The sequence below is a fragment of the Drosophila mojavensis genome, unplaced genomic scaffold (genome assembly GCF_018153725.1).
Source record: "Drosophila mojavensis isolate 15081-1352.22 unplaced genomic scaffold, ASM1815372v1 contig_122, whole genome shotgun sequence".
NCBI lineage: Eukaryota > Metazoa > Arthropoda > Insecta > Diptera > Drosophilidae > Drosophila > Drosophila mojavensis.
This window is the reverse complement of record NW_025318652.1, coordinates 2,100-26,882: the sequence shown is the minus strand read 5'-3', so window position 1 is coordinate 26,882 and position 24,783 is coordinate 2,100. Positions and strand designations below refer to the sequence as shown.

The following is a 24,783-nucleotide window of genomic DNA, read 5'->3' as shown; positions in this document are numbered from 1 at the left end:
GCTGCTTGCATCTTGATAGCAGCTTTCGATTTGCTGTCGACTCTCATGCTTTTGGGCTATTGGCTTTGGCCTAAACTATAACCGAATCGACTGAAACACCTTTCGGACACTGTCAACCGGTAATTGCCGTGTTTCAGATGGCATACACAATGTCCATGAATAATAAGGACAGATATTACGGTTAGAGTAATTGGGAACAAGAAAGCTTAAATGAAGAAGGTAAGCCCTATATAACCATAACCATATATAAGAAATGGAAGGACCATAGGGAAAATCTATACGAGATATATATGTAGGGGCTTAGAAAATAATGTTTGTATTAAGGAAAGTATGAAGCCTTTCAATATCTTAATTATAATTTACTTTATAACTCTGATATTGAAAGGCTTCCTTATTCATTAAACTTTTATGAATTATTATTGTGGAGAGAAGGAGAAGCCCACAAAAATCTCTTGGGATACTCACAACCAACTAATTAAGGTGCAGTAGGGAGTAGATATTTTTCGAACATCTACTAGAATATTCCTTTAATGTCATTATAAGCATTCTCTACGATTTCTTTCTTCAGCTTAAAGCTGCTGCATTTCCCACATCAACTATTTCTTCTTCGAATAATTTCTTCGGTCCTTTTCCATTTAAATAGTTGTGCAGAGTTTATGCAGCGATAGCAACTAGATAGTCCAGTAAATTCTTAAATTGAAGAGCTTATAATAGGAGCTCAACTCTTATTCACACACATCATAAAATTGATATATTAAATAGTTTCTATTTTTATTTATTTATTAATTTTTTTTTACTGCCTCACGTAACTCAATAACAAACTCAATTACAAATAATTTTTGTGCCATATGATTTGTTGTTGATGTGTTTTTGAATGCAAACAATTAAAACAAATCGAATTTACTCGTATTGTGTGCTAATGAACACGCTCCCTCCAGGGGCTCCAAAGCAGCGAATGTCCCAGCACAGGGCGTTGAAATCGAAGCTTCGTTAATGTTTCAAATCGTTGACAATTAAATTTAATTCATCTACACTTTGTGCATTGCAATTTGATTCGATGAGACCAAAAAAAAAGAGGATCAAATACATATGTATAGATGTATATGTGTGCGTCTGTGTGCATAGAACGCTCTGACGAGTGCCCAATTATTTACATAATTGCATTGAATTTGCGGTTGTCGCTACTTAATGCCAAAAGCGTGATGCCAGTAATTGGATATTTACATTTACGAAATTCCCTCATTGACGACATTTTTATGTAATACAAACAGTAAATTGCATAAATTGGCAGAAAAATGAAAATAAAAGAGAGAATTTTTTTGATTTTTTATGTAACTAAAATCTGACCTCATCTGAGACTGCCGCACTTCGTTTATTTTTTAAGCATTGAAGTGCCATATGCTTTTCACATTTAAAATAACACATACATTTAAAAAAAAATATACAAGTATTTTTATTTTTATATTAAATATTTTTCAAGCAAAAAGTGCGAACAGATATTTCATAATTATTGAAATATCAAGCTGACTGCCAGAGTTGATTGCGTGGGCGCCACCTGGCGTCCATTTACGCGCAACATAAGCTTATTTCAAACGTGCTTCATGAGAAATGAAATTAATCGACAGACGTTAAGGAAGAGTCATAAAAGCTTTAAATTCATTTAGGCCGAAAGTGAACGAGACGGACGTGAGTGAAGACGAGGCCAAGCGGAAAACAAGGTTGAGTCGGTAGGTTCGGGGTCTGCCGCATGTCCTGCGGTCGCCACAAAATGTGACAGGATATGGACTACACGCCATTTATGCAGCAATTAACGCAACTTACGCCAAGTGGAAACGCAAGGCCGGCACATGTTCGGCGCCCCAAGGACCCGGCACAATCCACTTCGCGTTTTCCGCGATTCCGGTGCCCAGCTGTGCCACGATTCTGTTACGTAGTTTATGCACTTTTAATTATTATTGTATTATTTTGCATTTATTTACGCTCAACGCACGCGGCGTCCACTCAGAGAGAGATAGAGAGAGAGAGAGAGAGAGAGAGACAGACTGATGACAGTGCCGTGGAGTCTTGTTGCGGCGCAGCGAACTGCCACCAGAGACCATCGACTCCAGAGCCTTTAATGACAACAAATTGTTGCAACCAATTGGCAGGTGTCCCTCTTCATCTTCTTGTGATACCCTGAACTCATTGAAAATGGAATATGAGGGTGTATTGGTATTGTGAAAGTAGATGTAACAGGCTCAAGAAGAGATGGAAATCTCTATTAAGTATTATATATGCTTGATCAGTATGATGAGCGGACTCGTAATAGAAATGTCTATATGTTTTTTTTTTGTTTATTCTTCAGTCGCCCAAACATACCACTCGCTGAAAGCATAGCTTTTTTTTCGATAGTCAGCGCATTGCTTATAATCGATAAAAATCGATGAAACATAATATTTATTTCGTAAGATCTAGAGATCTCAGACTTACTATGTATGTTCGTTAGCTTTCGACTTTTAGATACCAAACCAATCGAAACACAATCACAATAATCATTCATTGGCATACCAGCTTCTCCCAGGATTCAAGGCATCTCCTGGTCGAGCAGTCCTCCTGCTTTACCATCATTTTTGTTCTTCCCAATTTAAGGGAACCGAACCAAGTAACTGCTGAGAAATTGGCCATGCGCACGGCGCTGACAAAAGAAATGCCTGATGTTAAAATATATAAATGTAATTACTTTTACAATGTCAGCATGTGCTGGGGGTAAGTTCAGCAGTAAATTAAAAGCTATTGTATTGCACTTGGGAAGAGAGGTACAGAGATAATTAAATTTCGTTTACTGATCAAGAATTTCGATGCATTTCGTTCTGATATGCACCTGGAGCCTCTCCAGTGACCTTCAGCTGAAGATAAAAATTATATACATATGTGTATATATAGGACATATATTGTGTTTGTATATGTGTTGCTGTTTGTGTATTTATCAAGTGTTTGCCTGCTGATAGCTTGCGTAATGCATTTTCATTTTTCCGTTTTTTGCGCTCTTCGTTCTTGTTTTCGTATTCATTCTACGTTTTCTTTTGCATTCAAGTTGTGTGCATCATTAGGAGCTCACGCCTGTATGACTTGCTCTTCAAACAGAAACTAAATGATATTTTCAGCATGAGCTGGCTGAAAACTCATCTGAATGTGTGCCAAAGCATTTGGCCGTTGTATCCACTTCTCTATCTCTCTCTCTCTCTCTTTCTCATTGGCTGTGTGTTTGCGCATAATCCAGGCCTGACTTTGCCAAATGGGTAGCAGCAGCAGCAGCAGCATTTACACGACGCAGATAAGATGCTTTACATGTGCCTAAACAAACACATGGCCAGAGGAGCCCACAGCCAGCGATGTCAGGTGCACGCACCCAGTCGCAACTGGGCCAGTGAGGCATGCATGAATGAATCGCAAACAGGTAGAGATGCCAGCTGAGATGGAGACAAAAACAGTGACAGACAGACAGGTCTATGTGTTTATGTGTAGGTGTGTGTGTGTGTGTGCGTGTGTGTGCACTAAGCACACGCGTCACTTATTACAATGACAATGATATGCCACCCCCTTACTGAGCACACACACACACACACAAATATGAATGCCAGCATGGGTTTGGTCCTCGTGCCGGGTTAACAATGTCAGTGGGTGTAATTGATCAGGCTCAGACACTTGAGCCCCGCCGTAGCTGGGGCACACACATACATACACACACAATCAAACAATGACTTGCATTACGTTATAAATTGACGCTACTTTCGAGCACGGCCGGACGTTGCCGTGGGGCCATAAGGCCGATCCTGAGCCATGTGTGCGCTTTATGATATGCACAGCACGAAACTGAGCATATGTACAAAATGAATTGCAATACACTGAGACTTTTCCCATGCACACAAACATACGCACAAATATGTATATGTAGATATCTGCACATCTATATACGTGTTTTCTTTTTGAAATGTAATCAAAGCTTGAAACGTTGATTGAGGTTGCTCTTTTTGCATGTCATATTAACTTATGGTTCAATGAACTCCTGTGTATGTATGTATTGAAGGTCAAATGGAGATCATTTTCAACTGATTAAATAAGCATATGCTTGTATGCAATTTCTTACTTATTTAAATATTTAAACAAGAGACTCTAGGGTTGTCAGCTATTTATTTAAACTTTTCTTTATTTGTTTCTCAATATTTTTTTCATTTTTATATTATTATGGCAATTATTTTTGGTGACGAAGCACGTAGTTGCAAAATTGTGTGATGAATGTGGAAAATTATTATTTTCAAATTTAGTTTATACAAATTTTGCTTGAATATTTGTATAATTGAAAGCACATATAAAATAAAAAAAAATAAATAAAAATTAAAAATAATAATTAAGTATGATTATTTATATTATTATTGTTATTATTATAATTTTTTTTATATTATTATTTATTTATTTATTTTTTTTTTTTTTTTTTTGTTATTTTATAATTTTTTATATTTTTGCTAAGCGGTGCACTGCAATAGTCTAAAATATGGCTGAGATAAAATAGAAACAAAATTTCTTACTATGGAGGATTTAATTAAAAAATATGACTGAAACAAATACAAAATCATAGAGAGGACTTTCATGAAGGACTCTTTCCATGTGAGAATGAATGTGAGCTATAGTAACTAAAAAAAAGCATAGAGAATCATTCTTGTATAAACTCTTCCATTCTTGTATTTAGCTTCTTTATTCCATTCAGCTACATCAGCTCCAAACTCCAATCCACTTGCAACACTTGATTAACAATTAATCCAACTATTTAACAATTCTTTGGCATTTCATTTTATATGTTTCTGGGTAATTTCGCTCAGTGCGCGAGTGGCTGGCACGTGCTAAAGTTTATGTATACCATCTGATGGCTGCTGATGATGAGTACGACGATGATACTTTGTTCGTGTTTAATGATGCCGTTTGCCTGTCAACCAGCTGCAGCTATAGCAGCAGCTCCAGCAACGGCAACGGCAACGGCAATGGCAACGGCATCGTTGGCAACAGCATCGCCTTAGCTGTGGCTGAGTTGAACTGCCAGTGGTGCTCTGCCCTTATTTACTAACCTGTCCCGTGCCATCGTCAACTGACATTATCATGTAGGTTATGTTGCAACACGCTCTCTGGCTTTTCATCAGCTCGAGTCCAATGATTGCCTGTATGACAGCCAGAAGCACGTCAGTGGCTGCCACTGATGCTGCTCCAATGACCCATAAAACGGACGACCACCCAGCCCAACCCAGCCCAGGACCTGAAATCCATCCCAACAAGCTACAAGGCAGTCAAGCAGTCAGCCAACCAGCCAGCTCGCATTCACATTTGTGGTTCACATGGCACGCGCTCAAAAGTAAAGCGGGTCATGTCAAATCGAGAGAGTGTACCTGGTGCTAAGCCTGAGCCGGAGCTCCTGCAGGTGCTGCACGGTGCCAATTGGCATCGATGCAGCTTAGCTGCTGCGATTGCCCCTAATGAAATTGAGCGCGTTGCATCTGAGTGGAACACATCGGATATGAAACTCCAGCAACAGATTAGTCAAACACGAAACAGATGTCATTAAGTAGTCCTTATAGTTATAATCTGAAGTTTACAAAAAATAAGCAAAATATGGCTAAAGCTTTTGGCTAACTATGATTAAAGATTAAAGCGAATAATATTAAAGCACAGATTTATTTCTTGTCATTAGAAATCGAATCCATGAGCACCATACAAGTTCCAGTGAATGCGAAGATTGGAATAGAAATCTGAATAAAATTCGCGCAAACAAAAAAGTACCTGAGGACATCATTATTAATCCCACATATTCTTGGAACATTCCCCAACAAATCTCCATAAAAAGTTAAATAAAAACATTTTCATTGCGAATTGTTTGTGGGGGGCTTTCTAAGAATTAACTTGTCAGCAGCTGGGCCGCGAAAAGATTTCGATTTGCCAAAGCGTTTGTTTTATTTGCCATTGAAATCATCAATGTCATTATTATTATTATTATTATTATTGTCATTATTCTGCGGTTGCTGAATGCTTTGAGCTACTTGTGGCTGCCGGATTTTCGGCCCATCGTCAAAGCAGGCAACCCTTGGCCCCCGCTCCTTTCCTCCTTTCACCTTTCTTTCCATCATTTACTGACTGGCCCGAATGCGAAAGCTTTGCGTCTGCTCAACGACTTTGGTTTTATTTATTTAAAGGCCAAAAACCGATGAAGCCCAAAGTCTTAAGTGGTGAAAAAGCATTCGCTTTTCATAATTTCAGTGTGTGCGTGCCTGTGTGTGTGTGTGTGTTGCTGCCGCCATTTTAATATTGAAGTATGGGGTGGCATGAAGAAGCTTTTCATATTCATAGAAAGGCCTTTGGCTGGGGGGTTGACTACACACACACACACACACACAGTTAGCGGCACACGTAACTGTAATATTCAAGATGTTGGCCAGGCGTGCGTGCGGTGTGGGGCGGGGTGGGGCATTAGAACAGCAAAAGAAATAAAGTAAACTGAACTGAACGTAAAGATAAAAGTGCTCGCGGCAATGAGACGAGTACAAAGACAATGATGAAGCCAACGTAGATGACAACCTGGCCAAGAGAGTGGAATGTGGTATGTGGCATGGGGCATGTGGCATAGAGACTACCAGCAGGCACGGTTATTTATCACTGCAAAGCACTGCTCGGACAAGCGGAACGGAAAAGTAACGGCCCGTTATTTACATACTAAGTGCTGCTCCAGCGAAAGCGAAAACTCTTAACAGCAGAGCAATCTAAAGTACCCATATTCACATATAATTTATACATAAATCTGCACGCAGCATCATTATAACTATTCAATAAGTAGAGATGTATATTTTTGCTATACTTATCATAGACGTTATCGCTAATCAATAGGGACTGTTTGCAAATAATTGCTTGGCCAATGATACACACCTGTAAAGAAATGAGAAATGAAAATGAGCATGAGTACGAATAGGAGAAGAAATATTGATAGGTCATACAGAAATCAGGTAAGAGTGCTGTAGTATGGAGTGCCTGACTAAGGGATACCCTGAGTATTACGATGATATTAAAAGCTACTTTTTCAACTTAAACATATTTTAATACCAAATATATTGTATGTTATTCATGGTATTTTCCTTAATGCGTTTCTCTGATTATTATTCAATTTGGTTCGAACTCAATTTATGGTCCATATTTCGTGTTAGTTGCCAAAATAAATGGCTGTGCGAGCATTGTCGAGCGAAGCTTTAAATAATCGAGTTGAGAGGTCTTTACGAATAGAAACAAAATAAATATTGCGCCCCCCGTGTTCTGAATTTGTTGTTGTTGTTGCGTTGATTTGTATTTATTTTGCTGTTATTTTTGTAATCTTCTTTCTTTTTGTTTGGTAACTTTTGCAGTTGCAGTTGCAGCTGGGCTTTATTTTTTCTTTCTTTAGACATGGTAACAATTTATTTGCTAGTTTCTGGCAAAGAACGGCAAACAAAATGCGACTGAGGGAAAAAACAATTGCTACAACATTTAAGGATGCCAACGACGAGGACGAAAAATGGCAATAAAGAAGCCAAAATCAATGGAAATATTCGCGTTTGGCATAAATTCACTTTGGCTGGGGCATGATAGCCTCTATGGACCAATACCACGGCCCCGCACCGACCCGCAACCGTCCTCACACCCAAGACCCACATCCACACCCACAAAACAACATTTGGAAATAAAACTTTGTAACCCAGTTTTTCGGTTCGCCAAAGGATGGGCGGGCCACATGTGGGCGCGCACACACACACACACACAAAGCATTCTACTTGCCTCTCTGGCAGAGCTCTGCCTGAAATGTTGCCAGCACACTTTTTGGTGTTCGATATTTTGCTGTTCGTGAAGCGGCAGGTGTGCGTGCGTATATGTGTGTGTGCGCATGAATGTGTTCGTCGTTTGCATTTCGGCACAGCTGCAAATGGCGGAAAATGAGAAGCCAAAGGAAACGACCGGCAACAACAACAACAGCAGCAACAAAATTGGCGCTCAGAGAACTTTTATTGTTAGCAGCAGCAAAAGACACAAAAAAAAAAAAAGAATAAAGAAACATTTTTGAACGCACTTTTTTGCAATGCTACGATTTCAAACGACCCTTCGGACATGTGCGTGTGTGTAGGTGTGTGTATCTGCAGTTAAATATTTTATGAGCTTTTGTTTGTCCCTCTCGCTCTCTCTGTGTGTACGGGTGTGAGTTCCGTTTCGTGGTCGTCATGTTGCGAAAAAAAAAATTAACTTTTCAAGCAAAAACAAAACCTGCACAAAAATTTTCTGTTGCTGTTTGCTCTGCCTGTGCTATTGCTGCTTGTACATTGCCCTCTCCCACTCTTCCTATCTTTGTTTCTCTCGTTTGTCCCGCGCCTTGTCTCTGTGGTGCAAAACTGCTACAAACATGCCCTGCAGCAAATTTATTGAATTTTCGCTCAGCAACAGCAGCCAGAAAAGCAACTTAATTTTCAAGTGAAACTTTGTTAATGCTCGCCATGTGCTCCAAAAAGCAAAAAAAAGTGCCTAACAGACATTTTCAAGAGCCAGCGGCCAAATACCCGACACAACCACGCCAAGCAACAATAATAAACAACACGACGACGAATGGTGGCTCTGACGATTGATGTTAGCACTGGATTGAGAATTAGTTTTTTCTATGTTTCTGACTGTTTTACTTCCGCAAGTTGAGAGACTTTTGCTTTAGGTGTCGTCGTAGCTGTTAGTTAAATAAAGAAAAACAATTTAATAAATTTAAAAAAAAAAAAAATCTTGTCAGAAGTGGGATTCGAACCCACGCCTACAGAGTAGACTGCGACCTGAACGCAGCGCCTTAGACCACTCGGCCATCCTGACTGCTGACTGATCGCCGACCAAAGCGCCACACAATCAGAAGCAACAACAAGTTCCCATGTGAAAAGAATTAACACATCTGCTGACTCAGTAAAACGATAAGCGGAGAGCTTAAAGCTTTACAAAAGTTTTTAGAGTGAACCAATCTTTAATAATAAAAAAAAAAAAAACAATTTGAATATTAATAATATTAAATTGCTAAAAATAAACATTTTAAGATTTTATATCTGAAAACACATATATCTGATTACTAAAAAAAGAATACAAAGGAAATACAAATTATTTTATATTTTTATATATAATTATATATTTACATATATTTGTGAAAACTTAAAAAAATACTAAAGAAAAAAAGATGATTATAAATTTTGTTTCAGAAAAATTCTTATATTCAAAAGCTTTTAGCTTTAATTTAAAAATTTTAAAGTCTCCATCAATGTGGGTAGAAATCTAGCACTATGGCTACAAATTTAAGAATGCCTTATTTCACTTTACTAGCATAAATAAAACTACAATAGAAGTGGTTGAGGAGGTGGCGCTGAGGCTGCATGGGGGCACTGGCACCCGGCCCGGGTGTATGTAAGTGAGACGGCAAATCAAAGTCAGTCGCGCAACCAAATGGGAAACATTGTTCTAAAACAATGAAAATACATGGTAAAAGAGGAGCCCAGGGCCCAGAGCCAGAGCCCAACTGAGCCCGAGAGCTAACCAACACACAGCATGCAATAAAAGGCAAAAGTAGAATATGTGCCACAACGCTGAACAGATGCCAACGACCAGCACACATATAACAGAGCCCAAACAACCCCACTCTATTGCACCCCCTCCTAGCTACCTCACTGGAGAGTCCACTTGAAACTTTTGCGCTATTGTGCCCCCAAGCGTCATGTAGTGGCTTTTTTTTTTTTTTTTTTTTTTTGATACTACTACTAACTGCAGCTTCTCTGTAGACTTTTTATGTTTCGGGCTCAGTGAGTCTTGGCTAGGCAGCAGTTCTGCTAGCTACCCCCACAATACAAAGCCCACAATACATGTATATACACACAAATATATATATTCATAAATACATACATGTATATATGTATGTGGAGCACATGCAGAAAAATGAAAGGCTGTAAAAAAGTTTTGAAATATAATTGCTGCTGCTATTGTAAACTCCATTAAATTTATAAAGTGGGCAAAGTTTTTGTTTTGTATTTTCTCTTTTCTCTTATTCCAGTTTCGTTTTTCTTTTTTTTGTCGCCTCTTTGGAATATGAGAGTTTACAAGCATTGATTAATAGTTTTATTGTATTATTTATATAGTGGCTGGCCATTAATTTTGCATTTTAAATAAAAGAGCAGCACTCAATTAAATATGTGGGTCGCGCCCCTCTATGGCCCACTGTACAAAGTGCAAAGGCTCATGCATGTTTCATCTGTATTTGTGTGTTTACATGCGCGCATATGGGACTAAATAACAATAAGAATTCTTTTTTATTTAAGCCTATTTTATCGGTCAATTGAAGGCACTTTAAGCACAATTCAATCTTTAATTAGTTTCTGTGTATTTAATTATTTTGAATGGAGTTCGAATACGTCATTAAAGTCAATGATGAAAATATTTCAATGTAACAATATTTTAAAAAATTATTTTTATTATATTGTGTATATTTTATGAATGCATAATTATTAAAAACAATGCTTGTTGCTATATTAATTTCTCCATGCATCTCACTTCTCACACTTGGCATACCTTTTTAACCATTGCACTTATATTATATATATATGTATATTATATTTTACATTTAAAATTTAATAGACATAATCCATATAATGTTTATATACATTCTCTACTTTTCTTACTCCACTTTAAATACTTTACATATATACACTTAACGTAAATGCATCACATTATTGTTATACTTAACATACTTCATGAGTACTTTACATACTTTCATGTTTAATCCATTGTGATTAAAAATATATATATAAAGCAACAAAAACTTTAAGTATCGAAACTATATACTTGTTGGCTTATCAGCCTTCAAAAAGTCTTGTGTGATCAACTGTCTGGCGACTGAGAAAGGTCAATGCTTAGATTAGAACTAATTTACTGACGTGTTCACGTTTTGAGCGTTTCAATATTTCGAAATAAAAATAAAAAACACTGCGAGCCCCCATCAATGCAAAAGTTGCCCAACAACATTGAGGCGTCAAAATGTCTCTAAGGCCCAAACCTGAGTAGAATAAGTAAAAACTTGGTCGAGGCTGGCCCCAAAAGCGAAATGAAGAGCCCCAGAATGCTGAAATGTGAAAACATTTTCATAATTTTGCCATTTGGAAAATATCTCACGCATTTGCAATTATGTGCGGATTTTTCATTTCATTTCATTTCTTCATTTCATTTCGTTTACGCTGCGGCCTCGCCGCTTTCGACCCAAAACGAGAGACCACAGTTGGTTACATGGCCAACAGCAACCTTTTCCTATAAAAGAATTTATATGTTTTTTTTTCTCAGGCTTTTTTTTTTTTTGGCATTGTTGCCTGTTGCCTGCTGGCTGTTTGCACCATTTTGTTGCACATTTATGCGCAACCACATTTCAAAAGCAATAAATTCTGCAGTTTCGTTGGCAAAAAAAAAAAAAAGCGTAGAAATTGGCGAAGAAAACTTTGCTCATTTGCGCGACTTTGATTTTTTTTGTTTTAGTTCTTTTTTTTTTTTTTTTTTTTTTTTTTTTTTTTTGTTATGCTGCTGCCTCAGCTAGCAAAAATAAATTAAGGAATAGCACACAAAACAACAAATTCAAAGTATGGCAAACTTTTCATTGCTGGGGTAAGCGGTAACACCCCAGTAAAAACATTCAATATTTTATTAAAAAAGAAACTTTTTAGCAAAACATCGCGAATACTATAGAAATAGCTGGCTGGCGGCGTATTTACTAACAGTCGATTAAAAATACCTTGCATAAATGGAATTTTATAATTATATTTAACGCCATTTTTAACTATACAGAAATTTAATTTAAAAAATATATATTTTTTTAAATTAAATACGTGAGTGCAATTTCATGATGAATTTTAAAGCAATTCGCTAAAAATTAAAAAGGTATATAATTAATATAATAAAAGAAAAAGTTTTTTAACAAAATTTTTTTTTTATTATAATCAATCTAGCTTTTCCAGCTGTAGATACCCAACTTGCTAGACTCCCAACCAGAGGTATGCCAAATACTTTATACAATTTCGTTTTTGTAAAAAATATATACAAATATTTCACACGCTTGTTATAACAGCGAGAAAAAAATTATGTTTTTCTTTTCTTTCATATTTTGTAGCGTTTTTTACACCCAAAGTTAACGCCACGCCCCGCACGCCCCTCTTGAAAGCTTGTTATTATTTTATTGTACAAGCCGTAGTTGGCAACAATTTGCAGCGTATTCCCACGAAATGAAAATTCCTCTTGAGCCTCGCCATGAAAATTAATTGCGCATTTATTTGAGTGAGTTTTGGCCTTTACCGGAAGACTTCCTTACAACTGGCTGAGTTTTGTTTCACGCTTTGTTATTGCTCAGCGCTTACTTTACGTGTTTCTTTACCTCAGCAGTTGCTGAGAGGAAGAACGTGTTTGAGGCGAACGAGAATTCTCATACAATGGAATATATATGTATACACATGTGTATATGTATGTTTAGATGGCAGCGTACTTTTGTGTATTAGTATTGAGAGCCAAGCCTAAGCTAATATATTATAGAATTGATATTATTTTAAACAATGCTCAGTTGTAAACATAAATATTATTCCTAATTGTGAATGCTCTACCATATACAAAAATATAATAAAGGGGATATATTTGAGCATTTAAGCACAAAATAAAACTATTGTAGAGTATACAAAGAACCATTCTAATAGGCATAGTAAATAAATAAAATATTTTATAACTATTGCAGTTGAATAATAATGTTGAATATCATGATACAAGAGATTCCGGTTATAACGACGCTTAAGCGAACGTCGTTATATCCGGTAGACGCTATAGCCTTATAAGTTTGCTCATATAAGTTTGGCTGTGTAGCAGAATTTTCGTCGCAATAACCGTACCGACGCTTTAAGTGGAGTCGTTATAACCGGACTCAACTGTATTATTCATTCAATTCACTGTACAATTTTACAAATGAGCACAACTTCTTATGCTTATGTGCATAAAGTCTAAGCATTTGCACTTATTTGAGCAGAAAATTAATTAATTATAATTTAATTATTTTTAAATAATATATATAAATCATATATACATATTATAAAAAAGTACAGTAAATAGTTATATTCAAAACACAAGCTATCAGCTAATGAAGAATGTGCAGTAAACAATTTTCTAAACAGCATAGAAACAGTTCTAGAATATTTTCGTAAAAATGACATTTTAAAATTTTAGTACAACAACTGAATGCCACAAGAATCATATCAGAGTCGAAATATATATTGTGATTATCGCCGCATTGCGTCTGAATGTCGGCGAGTGTCAAATTTATAATAATTATTATTCATGACATGCTGCAGTCCGTACAGCGATTACACAACTTTGATATTGGCAGCGACTACGTAGGAGCTATGCACATGGGGTTGCCGGCTGGGGCTTATCGCATCTGATCCAGCGTGCAATTCAGGGCCGGGGTAGGTGATAAGTGCGAATCGGACTGCACATAATTGGTAATTAAATTATGATGTTTGCTATTTTTGGCTCTGTCACGATAATTGTCTGATGCTGATATGGTGCAGTGCCGGACTTGATTGGGTATAAAAGACCCAGCTGCAGCACGGTTAGAGCAACAGTCTTTAGGTGTTTGGAGCTGAAGCATACCAAAGCCGGAGCAGTAGAAGTGAACGCAACGAGAATGAAACTGACTTTAGTCCTTCTTGCCCTCGTGGGCTGTGTGGCCGCTTTCAGCGTGCCCACCTCAACAAAGGTGAAGATTGCCGACGCTGAGTTCTTGAAGAAGCAACAGTTCTTCTTCGAAATCCTCTACCGCGTGGAGGATCCGTTGATGTTCGAGGAATGGATCAAGATGGGACAAAAGCTGGTGGTTGACAAGGCACAATACAAGGTAAGCTTGACATATCGAGCACGAGCAATGGAATGGGATCCATTGTTATAACATATTTTGGTCTGCCTGCAGGAGTATGACTTCTATATGGAGAAATTCTACGAGTCCTACAAACTGGGTGCTTTGCTGCCTAAGGGTGAATTCTTCGGTGCCCTGGTCAAGACCCATTACAAGCAGGCTTATGGCTTGTTCAACTTCTTCTACTACGCCAAGGACTGGGCAACCTTCGTTAACAACGTTGCATGGGCTCGCATCCATGTGAACGAGGGCATGTTTGTCTACGCTCTGACCCTGGCTGTGATCCACAAGCCAGAATTAGAAGGATTCATTCTGCCCCAGATCTATGAGATCTTCCCGCAGTACTTCTTCAACAGCAAGTTCGTGTACGATGCCGAGAAGTTCGACTATGATGTGTGGAGCAAGCTGATCATGTACGAGAAGGAATACAAGGATATCCTGTACAAGGATGTTAGCGAGTTCAGCGACAACTTCTACTTCTACACCAAGGACTGGAAGACCTGGCAGTGGTGGAAGATGATGGGTCTGGGCGAGCACTGGTACGTCGAGGATAAGTTCTTCCTCCGTGAAAACGTTGCACAATACAACAAGGATCCCAAGTACACTCAAATCATGAACGGCCTCTACAAGTTCTACATGCCCGTCGACTATACCCGCGACATTGATTTCTTCAACGCTGAAAGCAAACTGAGCTACTTCACCGAAGATTTGGGCTGGAACGCCTACTGGTACTATCTGAACATGGACTACGCTTTCTTCCTTGATGGCAAGCAGTTCGGTCTGGACAAGGATCGTCGCGGAGAATGGTGGATCTATAATGTTCAACAGATTCTGGCCCGCTACTACCAGGAGCGTTTGGCTAACGGTTTCGGCGAAATCCCAGAGTACTTCTGGTACAAACAGGTCGAGTATGGCTATGATCCTCAGTTGATCTACTACAATGGCATTGGCTACAGCTACCGCAAGAACTACTTCGAGTACCAGACCTACGGCAAATTCGATATGCTCTACCAGATCCAGAACTTCTTCGATCGCATCAACAATGTGATTGAGACCGGCTACTACAAGACCGCCGATGGTGTTGTCATCGATTTCCGCAAGCCCGAGGCCATCCAATTCATTGGCAACTATCTGCAGGGTAATGTTGATACCTACGACAAATACTTCTTCAACTACTACTATGTGCTGTCGCATATGTACTTCGCTGATGTTGACTACTTCGATTTCGAGGTCTTCCCCAACGTGTTCCTCAACTTCGAGACCATGTTGCGTGATCCCTTCTTCTACTCCTTCTACAAGAAGTTCACTGATGTCTTCTACAAATTCAAGTTCTATCTGGCACCCTACACCAAGAATGATCTTACCTATGAAGGCTTCAAGTTCACTGATGTGGCCGTCAGCAAACTGGAAACCTACTTCGACTTTGTGGACTTTGACGTCACCAATCTGCTCAACGACAAGATGACCTTTGTCGATGGCAAGTTCGTCTGGGACAAGACTCTCCTCGCCCGCCAGGCCCGCCTCAACCACAAGCCCTTCAACTTTGAGTTCAATATCGTATCCGACAAGGTGCAGAAGGGTGTGGTCCGCGTCTTCCTGGGACCCAAGTTCGACGAGTACGGTCGCGTCATCCCACTGAAGTACAACAGCCAGAACTTTGTGCAGATCGACAGCTTTGTCTATCCCTTCGTTGCCGGCCAGAACACCATCAAGCGCAGCTCCAAGGAGTTCACCTGGACCGCTGAGGACCGCATCACCTACACCGAGCTCTACAAGTACGTCATGCTGGCCAGCGAAGGTACCTACGACTTCCCATTGGATCTGAGCGAGCCACACAACGCCTTCCCCGATCGTCTGGTCTTGCCACGTGGCTCGGAGGAGGGTATGCCCATGCAGTTCTACTTCTTTGTCTCGCCCTACACCGAGAACTACGAGCAGTTCTCCAACTTCGACTACACCTACCAGTCCGGCGTTGGCTCCGGCACCCGCTTTGTTGACAGCAAGCCCTTCGGCTATCCCTTCGATCGCTCTGCCGAAGAGTACAGCTACTTTGTGCCCAACGCCTTCTTCAAGGATGTCAAGATCTACTATGTCGACCAGTTCGCCAAGTACTTCGAAAAGAAATATGACAACTACGGTACGTTTGACTACTCCATTGTGTACTAAGAGACGCCAATCGATTTAGCTCATAAGTACAATGTAATGCAATACCAAAAAAAAAATCAAGCCAAAAAAAAAGAAACAAAAGCTCAAAGCTAAGAACAACAGCGAAAGGATGAAAACCAAGCTTTCAATAAAAGTATAAAGAATATAAACAATACTTGGTTTTCTTTTTTGATGAAAAGTATCAGGGAAGAATTGTTAAAAGAAAGAAGAAAAAGTTCTTTAAAAAACAAATAAGAAAGCTCTAGTCGAGACTGCTCGACTGAGATCCCCTGAATCCTTCTAGCAACTAATATTTCATATATTTCATATGCACACACACGCACACAAACACATACACGCACACATGCACCCACGCCTAAGCAGGCATGGGCTGCAGTGTGGACTTACTATGAGAACTTAATTGTTTAATAACTTTTATTATGGACATACGATCTTCATGAAACTTGCAGATTATGATTATAACATGTATATGCATACATCTAACAAAGCACATCCCTAGTATTTGAAATACGCCTTTTACAAAGGTGAGGGTGAGGGGGTGAATATAGGGGTGGGGGTAATTTTTAACAAAAACCGAAATTGTATAAAATACACATAAGTCTACATTTAAAATTTGAATTCGAAAGGTGTAGGAGATATAATTAAATAACTAGCTTTCGATAAGGGTTTTAATCGATAACAAAATATCGGGAATATCTATCGATATTTAGCGAAAAACTCGATATGCGCGTGATATACACGGACCTAGGAAAAAAATTTAAGTCTCTAGCTTTTATATCTTCTGAGATCGACACTTTCATTCATACGGACGGACGGATGGACAGACAGACAGACGGACAGGGCCAAATCGACTCAGCTCGTCGCCCTGATCAAGAATATATATACTTTGTGGGGTCTGCCACGCCTCCTTCTGCCTGTTACATACTTTTAACAAAACCATTATACCCTGATGTATAATGGTTCAGGGTATAAAAATATGAATATCAAACTGTAGTTTTTCTAGCCGAAAACTTTTTGGGTAATCGAAGAATTTTTAAAGAAGCAATTCATACCTTATTTAGGATCTTCATTCATGGAACAAAAGGTTCCAATGTCCAAAGTTTGAGAATAAAAATAAATTATTATTATTGAATTTATTATATATGTAAATTTCATATCTTTAATGTGCACAAGTTTAATAGACGACTTCAGGCAAGAGCAGAGATATTGAATTGGTTTCGCTGCCGCCTTATTGCACACAACAATAATTTGGGGTAAAACCATTTTCGTCGAATGACAGACAAACTGCGCGACCACTCGATTCTGTGGCTGTCCTCGGCAATTGCTATCTCTGTTGCGCTCCTTCTGGTTGCCTGTAGAGGCAATGCTGGTTAATGTGTCATTCGTACCGCAAACTGTTGCAACGTCGTTGCTCTCTGATTGCATTCGAATCGAAATCAACCGCAAAAACTAATAATAAAGTTCAAATGTTAAATGTGGCACAACGAGAGGCTGATGCACCACCAGTACAAATGGCGACTTGCACCGCCCCCCAATGCCAATTCGATAACAATGCGGGTGCGTTACTCGATATACACACACACACACACCCATACGCAGACAGACGGACTAGTGATTGCCCATTCCGATTGTAATGTAAATGAAGTTATGCTCGGCGGTTTTGATGTGGCGCCCAATTGCCGCCCATTTCGCAATTGAATCATGCAAGACACAAGTATGCCCCATTGCCAGTGCGTTATCTGAGCCGATGTGGCAACCTGATTCGGTAACGATAATTTACAGTTATGCCAACCCAATGCCAGCACGCGATTATTACCATCTATCGCATCTGCACACGCAGTCAAATTCGTATTCGTATTCGCATTCGCATTCGCCATCGCATTTGCATTTTCGGTTGGAAACAGCAGCTGATTACAGATTGCACATTTGGATTTTGGGTTTGGGTTCGGGTCTGAGCTGGATCCTTCTTTGGTTATGAGCCTAATGTTGTTTGCTGTATGTGGATGTGAGACAGAGGGCGATAGAGACACAGAGAGAGAGAGAGAGAGAGATAGAGGAGCGTGGTTCAATTGATTACGGTCCATCTATCTGAAAATTAAGGCTAGCACAGCGAAAGGCATATAGAGTGAAACCGGCCAGCTATAGAGAAGATTGAACTATAATTTAAAGCGATTATTAACCAAAAATATTGAAGCGTAGCGATCGCTTTATCAATTTAGTAATCAGAAACAAATAGCAACAAAATAGCTACAGTTATGTTGAGCTTTCAGACAGGTAAGTCCGTTACCTTCAGCCACTCAAGTAAAAACTAATATTGAAGCAGAGTTTCGCATTTCAACTTAATTGAACTTCAGCGAACTATCCGTCAATATCATATCATAACAACGTTGATACTCTGTGTCATCATCCATTAAAGTTCATCCCGCTGATGTCGTTCATTGTTAAAGGCATCAAATTTCAGCTAAATGACTTTTGTGCAAGTGCCTGACGCGAATGGTTGGCTCGCCTCGATTTTGGTGCGACTTTTAGCCAAATAATATGAGAAACATAAATATATATACATACATACATATATAAATATATACATATATATACACGTATCTATTACAATTACTGGAACGGATCGCTTGAGGCTGTGCACAGCATGCCATATTTTATGGCCCGTTTCATTCGCCTTTTTCCCCAATGAATGCTGAGCGCTGTGCGGCCCTGGCAACGTGGCTAATCAGAAATAGTTCCCTGGCGCCCTGGTCAGACAAGCAGCCGTTCGTCTGACTTAGTCGAGCTTATCCAGCTGGGCATGTCTGTCTTATGCTGTGCTGCCTTCTTGGCCATGTACTTTGTGTCTACAATTTATTTCAGTCATTTTAATTGATACTGTCCCGTTGATGCTGCTGCTGCTGCTGCTGCTGCTGCTGTTGGCTGAAGTGCAGCTTCTTGTTATTTGTAACAATTAATATCCAATATCTGAGCGCTGCCATCATTAGTTTTTGCCAGCCCCACGGCCCGCTGTCTGCCCTGTGGATATCTCACTCGCTGAGAACTACAAAAACTGATGATATCAATGAACGAGCTATAACAAAGGCAGCAGCCAGGACTAAGTAGGCAAGGAGTCATCCATGCTAAAAGAGCGAAAAAAAAAGAGAAAGAGAAAAGTGAAAAGAAAAGGAGAAAAACGAAAGACGATTCCTTGTTGTTGTGGTTGATATTGTTGTTGTGTCAGGCATTGACGCTGCATTTGACAGACCATTTATCATCGCACTAATTGTGTATCATTAAAAAAAAAAAAAAAAGAAAGAAAAGGGCGACGCGACAGGGCGCAGCAGCGCCGATGTTAATCCAAAGGGAAAAACAGGCTCAGCTCGCTGCAAACGATGTGGCACAGCCTGACGCTGACAATGGCAGCGCCGTCAGCGACAGTGACGGCGGCAGAGGCAGAGGCAGCGACAGCGACAACGGCACCAACGACAACATCCATGACAGTGATAGAAATCTGTGGCAAGCAGATTAAACGTGTTCGCCGACAGCAGAAACTGCTTTGGCGGCTGAGCGGGGTAAAATCAGTTGGCCATAGAACAGTATTTGTCGCTGGCATACGGCCGTTGTAAAAGTCAGTCACGATTATCGCCACTTAGCCACCCGCTAAGCACTACAACCTCCATCCCATCCCATACCAAACACAATGGAATCAGCACTTAATGCAAGTCGTTAAAATGTCCGAAAATGAATTTAAGGTATTTGAGTGATATTTGAGCGTTAATCGAAATTAAAGTTTGTTTGATTGAATACTAAAAATTCGATGAAAAAATACTTTTGATTTAATGGATATAAAAACCTATCGAAAGTCGTGTAAACTGCTTATAAATTTTGTCTATTTTTTGACTTGATTTTGTTTTGATTTTAACTAGATTTTTATTCCCATTTCACTCCTTTATTTTTATTTTGTTTGTAAAATACCAAATTGACATAGATTCAACAGATAATAAAAATGAATTTAATAAAAATTATATATTTTTTATTAAATTATTTATATTATTAGTTTCTTTAACTTAACTTGATGCAAATATATATAACAAAATAATAGTAATAATAATAAATTTCAAGTGTTCGGAAATATTTGAACTCTCCCTCATATTATCTATTGAATTTGGTATTCTATCTGAGCGTTTCAAATTCTGTTTTAATTTTATTCTTATTTACGTCTTTAATTCTGTTGTTAATATACCAAATTTTTATGGATTCAACGCTAACAATAAAAAAATAATAATAATAATATTTTGTGCTAATACAACTCAACTTGACTTAATTACTTTCCTTCTCTTTAATACTAAGGACTCAAAAAGAACTCGAAAATGTATTTCTTCTCTTCTTCTTCAAATTAACCACTTCAATTAGGTATGATATCTTGACCACCTTGATCACTGCCAAACACTCAATCGTCATATAGACAAGTTATTCAATTGATTGCAGTTGTGGTCGCTTTTTGATACAGAGTGCGCCAGTAGACATATAAATGGTATCGATAATTTGTAAGCTGTCAAAGCATGTCAACTCGACTAGATCCGCTCCACCGTGCGGCCAAACGAACCGGAACAACATAACGACAGACAGTTGATGTGCGCAGAGCAGAGACTAATGAGAAGCATGCGCCTTGAATTCCGATAAATGGCTAACATAGCAGCAAAATCGCTGATATAGATAGTACTCGTAGTATACATATATACAATACATTCTATATATAGCATTTCCTGCCTTGGCGCCATTGTTGCCGCCCACACGCGCAAATACATAATAATAATAATCATAAAAATTCAAAGGCTTTCCATTCGGACAATGATGATGGATTACGGCTGTCAACTAGCCAGCTGCCCCTCTCACTCTACCCCTCTCTCTATCTCTCTCTCTCTCTCTCTCTCTCTCATTCACTCTTTGACTATTACCTACTGGCTGTGGCAAATTCTCTGACTCATTCATTGTGCGCCTGATGAAAATGTTAATGTCCGTGCCAATCACTTTGTTAATCCATCCAGTGTGGGTTAGTTAATTTACTCGATTTACCCCATTCCATACACACACATTTGCCTCAATCTGAAGCTGTAGTAGAAAATCGAAAACAATTAAGCGCAGCTTTCCACGGCATTTCGCGTGCTGATGAATCACTAAATTACCGGCCAGCAAATCAAAGGCAACTCAACGGCAAAGTGGAGCACCCGAGTGGAGGCAACCAGCCAAACCCATACGCAAGTTGTCACGTAATACATACTAATTAATATTGATATTTTCCCCATCTTTTTGGGGCAACATTTTTCTGCTTAGTAATGAGTTTTTGATAGATAAAGTCAGCTAGTAAATACCAAAAATCAGCATGAAAGACAGTTTTGCCGCCCATCCGAAAATTCCTATTGATATTTGTTTGGCGGAGTTTCATAACGAGGCGTTAATTGAAATGCCTGAATTGCAGTGTTGAACCGGGCCAAGATTAACTTTTAATGAGCTAAATGAAAGCAATTGAAGGTGCTTGGCTAACTGACGAAATAGTATGTGAATAACAATGTGGGCTATAAGAGAAGGTTTGACAACTCAAAGCATAACTCAAATATGCAATAGCTGAATAATGCCTGTCTTGGCCATGGCAATTACCTTTACTGGCCCAGAAAGACAGCTGCGTGTGCAAGTTATCTGCGTCAGACTGTCATAATTAGATTACTATTATTGGCCAGTGTTGCAAAATCTGTCTGTGGCAAATTAAAAAGCCCAACACGTACGAAACAACACAAAACTAGAAGAAGGAGAAGAAGAAGATGGAGGAAGAGAAGGAGAACGCGTCGAGCTTTGAATCGATTGTAACACGCTCGTAAAATGTTGAAGCAAATATGTGGCAGGACGCGTGTTCGGTATGCCAAATGCATTTGATGGGATTGCTGAACGGCTATAGCGGGCCAAATGTGATTCAGACCAAGTCGTTGCTCGCTGCTACTAGCTGTGTGACTATGTCTGCGATTTCTATTTGTTGCTGCCATAAAAGCAAGGGACAAGCCCAATAAAAGCATGAAATGTGCCTGGAACGAACCACGAAGCTGCTGCTGGTGCTGTTGTTGTTGCTGCTGCTGCTGACTGATGCAAAACAATTTCAAAAACTGATAACAGCGAGCGGCTACAAATATTTAATGAAATCAAGGATGCCACACGAGCAACAACAGCAGCTACAACAACAACAAATGCAATTGTTGCATTATTAATTTGTATTATGCGCAATTGTTGAGCTCGGACGCACACGCGCACACATACACACACACATGAGGCAGCCGACCCTTCGCCTGCCGCCGCTCATGCGGAAAAATGGGAAGGAAATGAATGGAAAATGTGTGCTGAGGTGAGCAGCAGAACTCTGCCGCCAGATAAGCACATGTAACGGTTGTCGGTTGCATGAAATCATAAAAAAAAAAATGATGGCAGGAGAAGTAGAAACCAGAATTATGAAAACAACGAATTGGATATGCTCTGCAAAAATTAATATAATGTGGACTATATAATAATATATATCAAAAGAAGATTGAAATTATATATTACTACCGATTATTATGATATATCATATTACATTCTCTACAGTATAACACATGTAATCATACTCACACTATGAAAAAGACTATGTAGGTAAATCTTGAGTAAGAATCCATGATGTATCAGGCAGGATATAATTAAGAAAAGTTGTTCTTTCTCACTCTTTATACACACTTATTCTAACTGTTGAAGGTTTTTCTTAAATGAAACACGGTATATGTAGGCGCAACACAAAAAGTTTATTTAACACAATATTCAGTAACAAGTACACTTCTTCACGTACCGCGACGATTTGAACTTAACTAACCGAGCCGACACACTGACATTGATCTTACACAATGAACTTACTGAATGAACTTTGGCTCGACTTACAGCACGCTTATATACCTACTTCTACTGCATATCGAATGTTCTGGATGTCTCCTTATGCTTCTATGTTTGCGTCTATTTCATAATCCAGAACATTCGGTTTCTTATTCTAGAGACAAATGTGCGATCAGCCGACGACTGTGTTTACCGTTAGCTCAAATGCTCACTTGATGATGAGTTTTTCGAGATCAATCCTCAACACCCTCCCTAAAACTCAACATCTCTATAACAAATTTGTCCCTTATTCTTCATTCCCAATTTCTCTCTTAGATACAAAAATCTGGGCTTTGGCAAAGCTTTAGTAAAAATGTCAGCGATCTGCTCTTCACTCTTTACATACCTTACATCTATCTCATCTTTCTCAAATAAATCGCGTACAAAATGATATTTAACATCTATATGTTTGCTTCGTTGATGAAATTCAGGATTTTTGATTAGCTTAATCGCACTTATATTATCTATAAACAAGATGTAGTTACTTAAATTAATGTTACAATCAAAAAACAATTTCTTTAGCCATATCATTTCCTTACTTGCTAGAGCTGCACTTACATATTCGGCTTCTGTTGTTGATAAAGCTACACATTGTTGTTTTTTACTTTGCCACGTTATTGCAGCATTCGCATATTTACACAAAATTCCAGATGTAGATTTCCGAGTTTTCTTATCACCTGCATAATCAGCATCACTATATGTCTCAAAAATATTATTAATTTTACTGTATAAAATTCCCAAATCCATCGTTCCTTTCAAATAACGAAATATTCTCTTAACTAACGTCCAGTGATGCTGCTTCGGGTTTTCTAGCTCTCGGGAAACTACATTAACAGAAAAACTTATATCTGGCCTTGAAACAACTTGTAAAAACATTAAATTTCCTATTGCTTCGCGGTAAGGTGCATTACAATTATTTTGTTCAGATACATTTTCATCAGACTTTAACGCTTCATTATAATTTAAAGGCAAGCTTTGTGTAATAAATGTAACAGGGCAACCATAAAAATCTGGCATACGAATCTGTGATCTATCTCGCAATCGCCGACCCATTTCACTATTATTATGTTCAGTTGATTCATCTTCAATTTTATTATTTTCGTATTCACTTTCATTAGTCTCACTTTCAGAATTGTCAACTAAAATTTCAGGCCTTTTAAACTGAGCTGTAAAGTTTTCTGGCTTAAAACATACATCTCTACTTATAATTACATCTCTCATATTTGGAACATATACACGATATCCTTTGCAATTTTCAACGTATCCTACTATAAATCCTTTAATAGACTTTTTATCTAATTTTCTCCTTTTTTCTTTTGGTACATGTACAAAACATTCAGTCCCGAAAATTTTAAGATTTCCGATATCTGGCTCTTTCTTGAACCACAACTCATATGGAGTTTTATTCCCATGTTTTGTTGGACCTGTGCGGTTAATTACATAAACTGCAGTGTTTACTGCTTCTGCCCATAGAAATAATGGTAACTCAGAATTAGAATGCAACATTGATCGTGCAGCTTCAATAATAGTTCTATTCTCACGTTCCGCAACTCCATTCTGTTCAGGTGTATAAGGAGCATTAACAATATGTTTTATTCCCTTCTTATTAAAGAACGATTTAACTTCTTTATTAATATATTCTCTACCCCCATCGCTGTGAATTTCTTTAATGTTTTCATGAAATTGATTCTGAATTGCCTGAATAAAAATTT

At 38.6% G+C, this 24,783-nt stretch overlaps 1 protein-coding gene and 1 non-coding gene across 2 annotated transcripts; one reads left to right on the top strand and one right to left on the bottom strand.

Annotated features, from left to right (window-relative positions):
- Positions 1–8,803: 8,803 nt before the first annotated feature.
- Trnal-cag lies at positions 8,804–8,886 on the bottom strand. Its single transcript has one exon. It is a non-coding gene; the product is annotated as a tRNA-Leu (tRNA).
- A 4,795-nt stretch (positions 8,887–13,681) lies between these two features.
- LOC6577765 (larval serum protein 1 gamma chain) lies at positions 13,682–16,299 on the top strand. Its single transcript, XM_002003670.4, has 2 exons — positions 13,682–13,963; positions 14,036–16,299. The coding sequence occupies exons 1-2, from the start codon at positions 13,754–13,756 to the stop codon at positions 16,145–16,147; spliced, it is 2,322 nt and encodes a 773-aa protein (XP_002003706.1). The 5' UTR covers positions 13,682–13,753; the 3' UTR covers positions 16,148–16,299.
- Positions 16,300–24,783: the final 8,484 nt, after the last annotated feature.

Bases quoted from the DNA above. Each gene is read 5' to 3' on its own strand.
- LOC6577765 (XM_002003670.4), top strand. From the start codon at position 13,754: ATGAAACTGACTTTAGTCCTTCTTGCCCTCGTGGGCTGTGTGGCCGCT. The intron at 13,964-14,035 runs GTAAGCTTGACA...GTCTGCCTGCAG, and splicing joins TTGACAAGGCACAATACAAG to GAGTATGACTTCTATATGGA.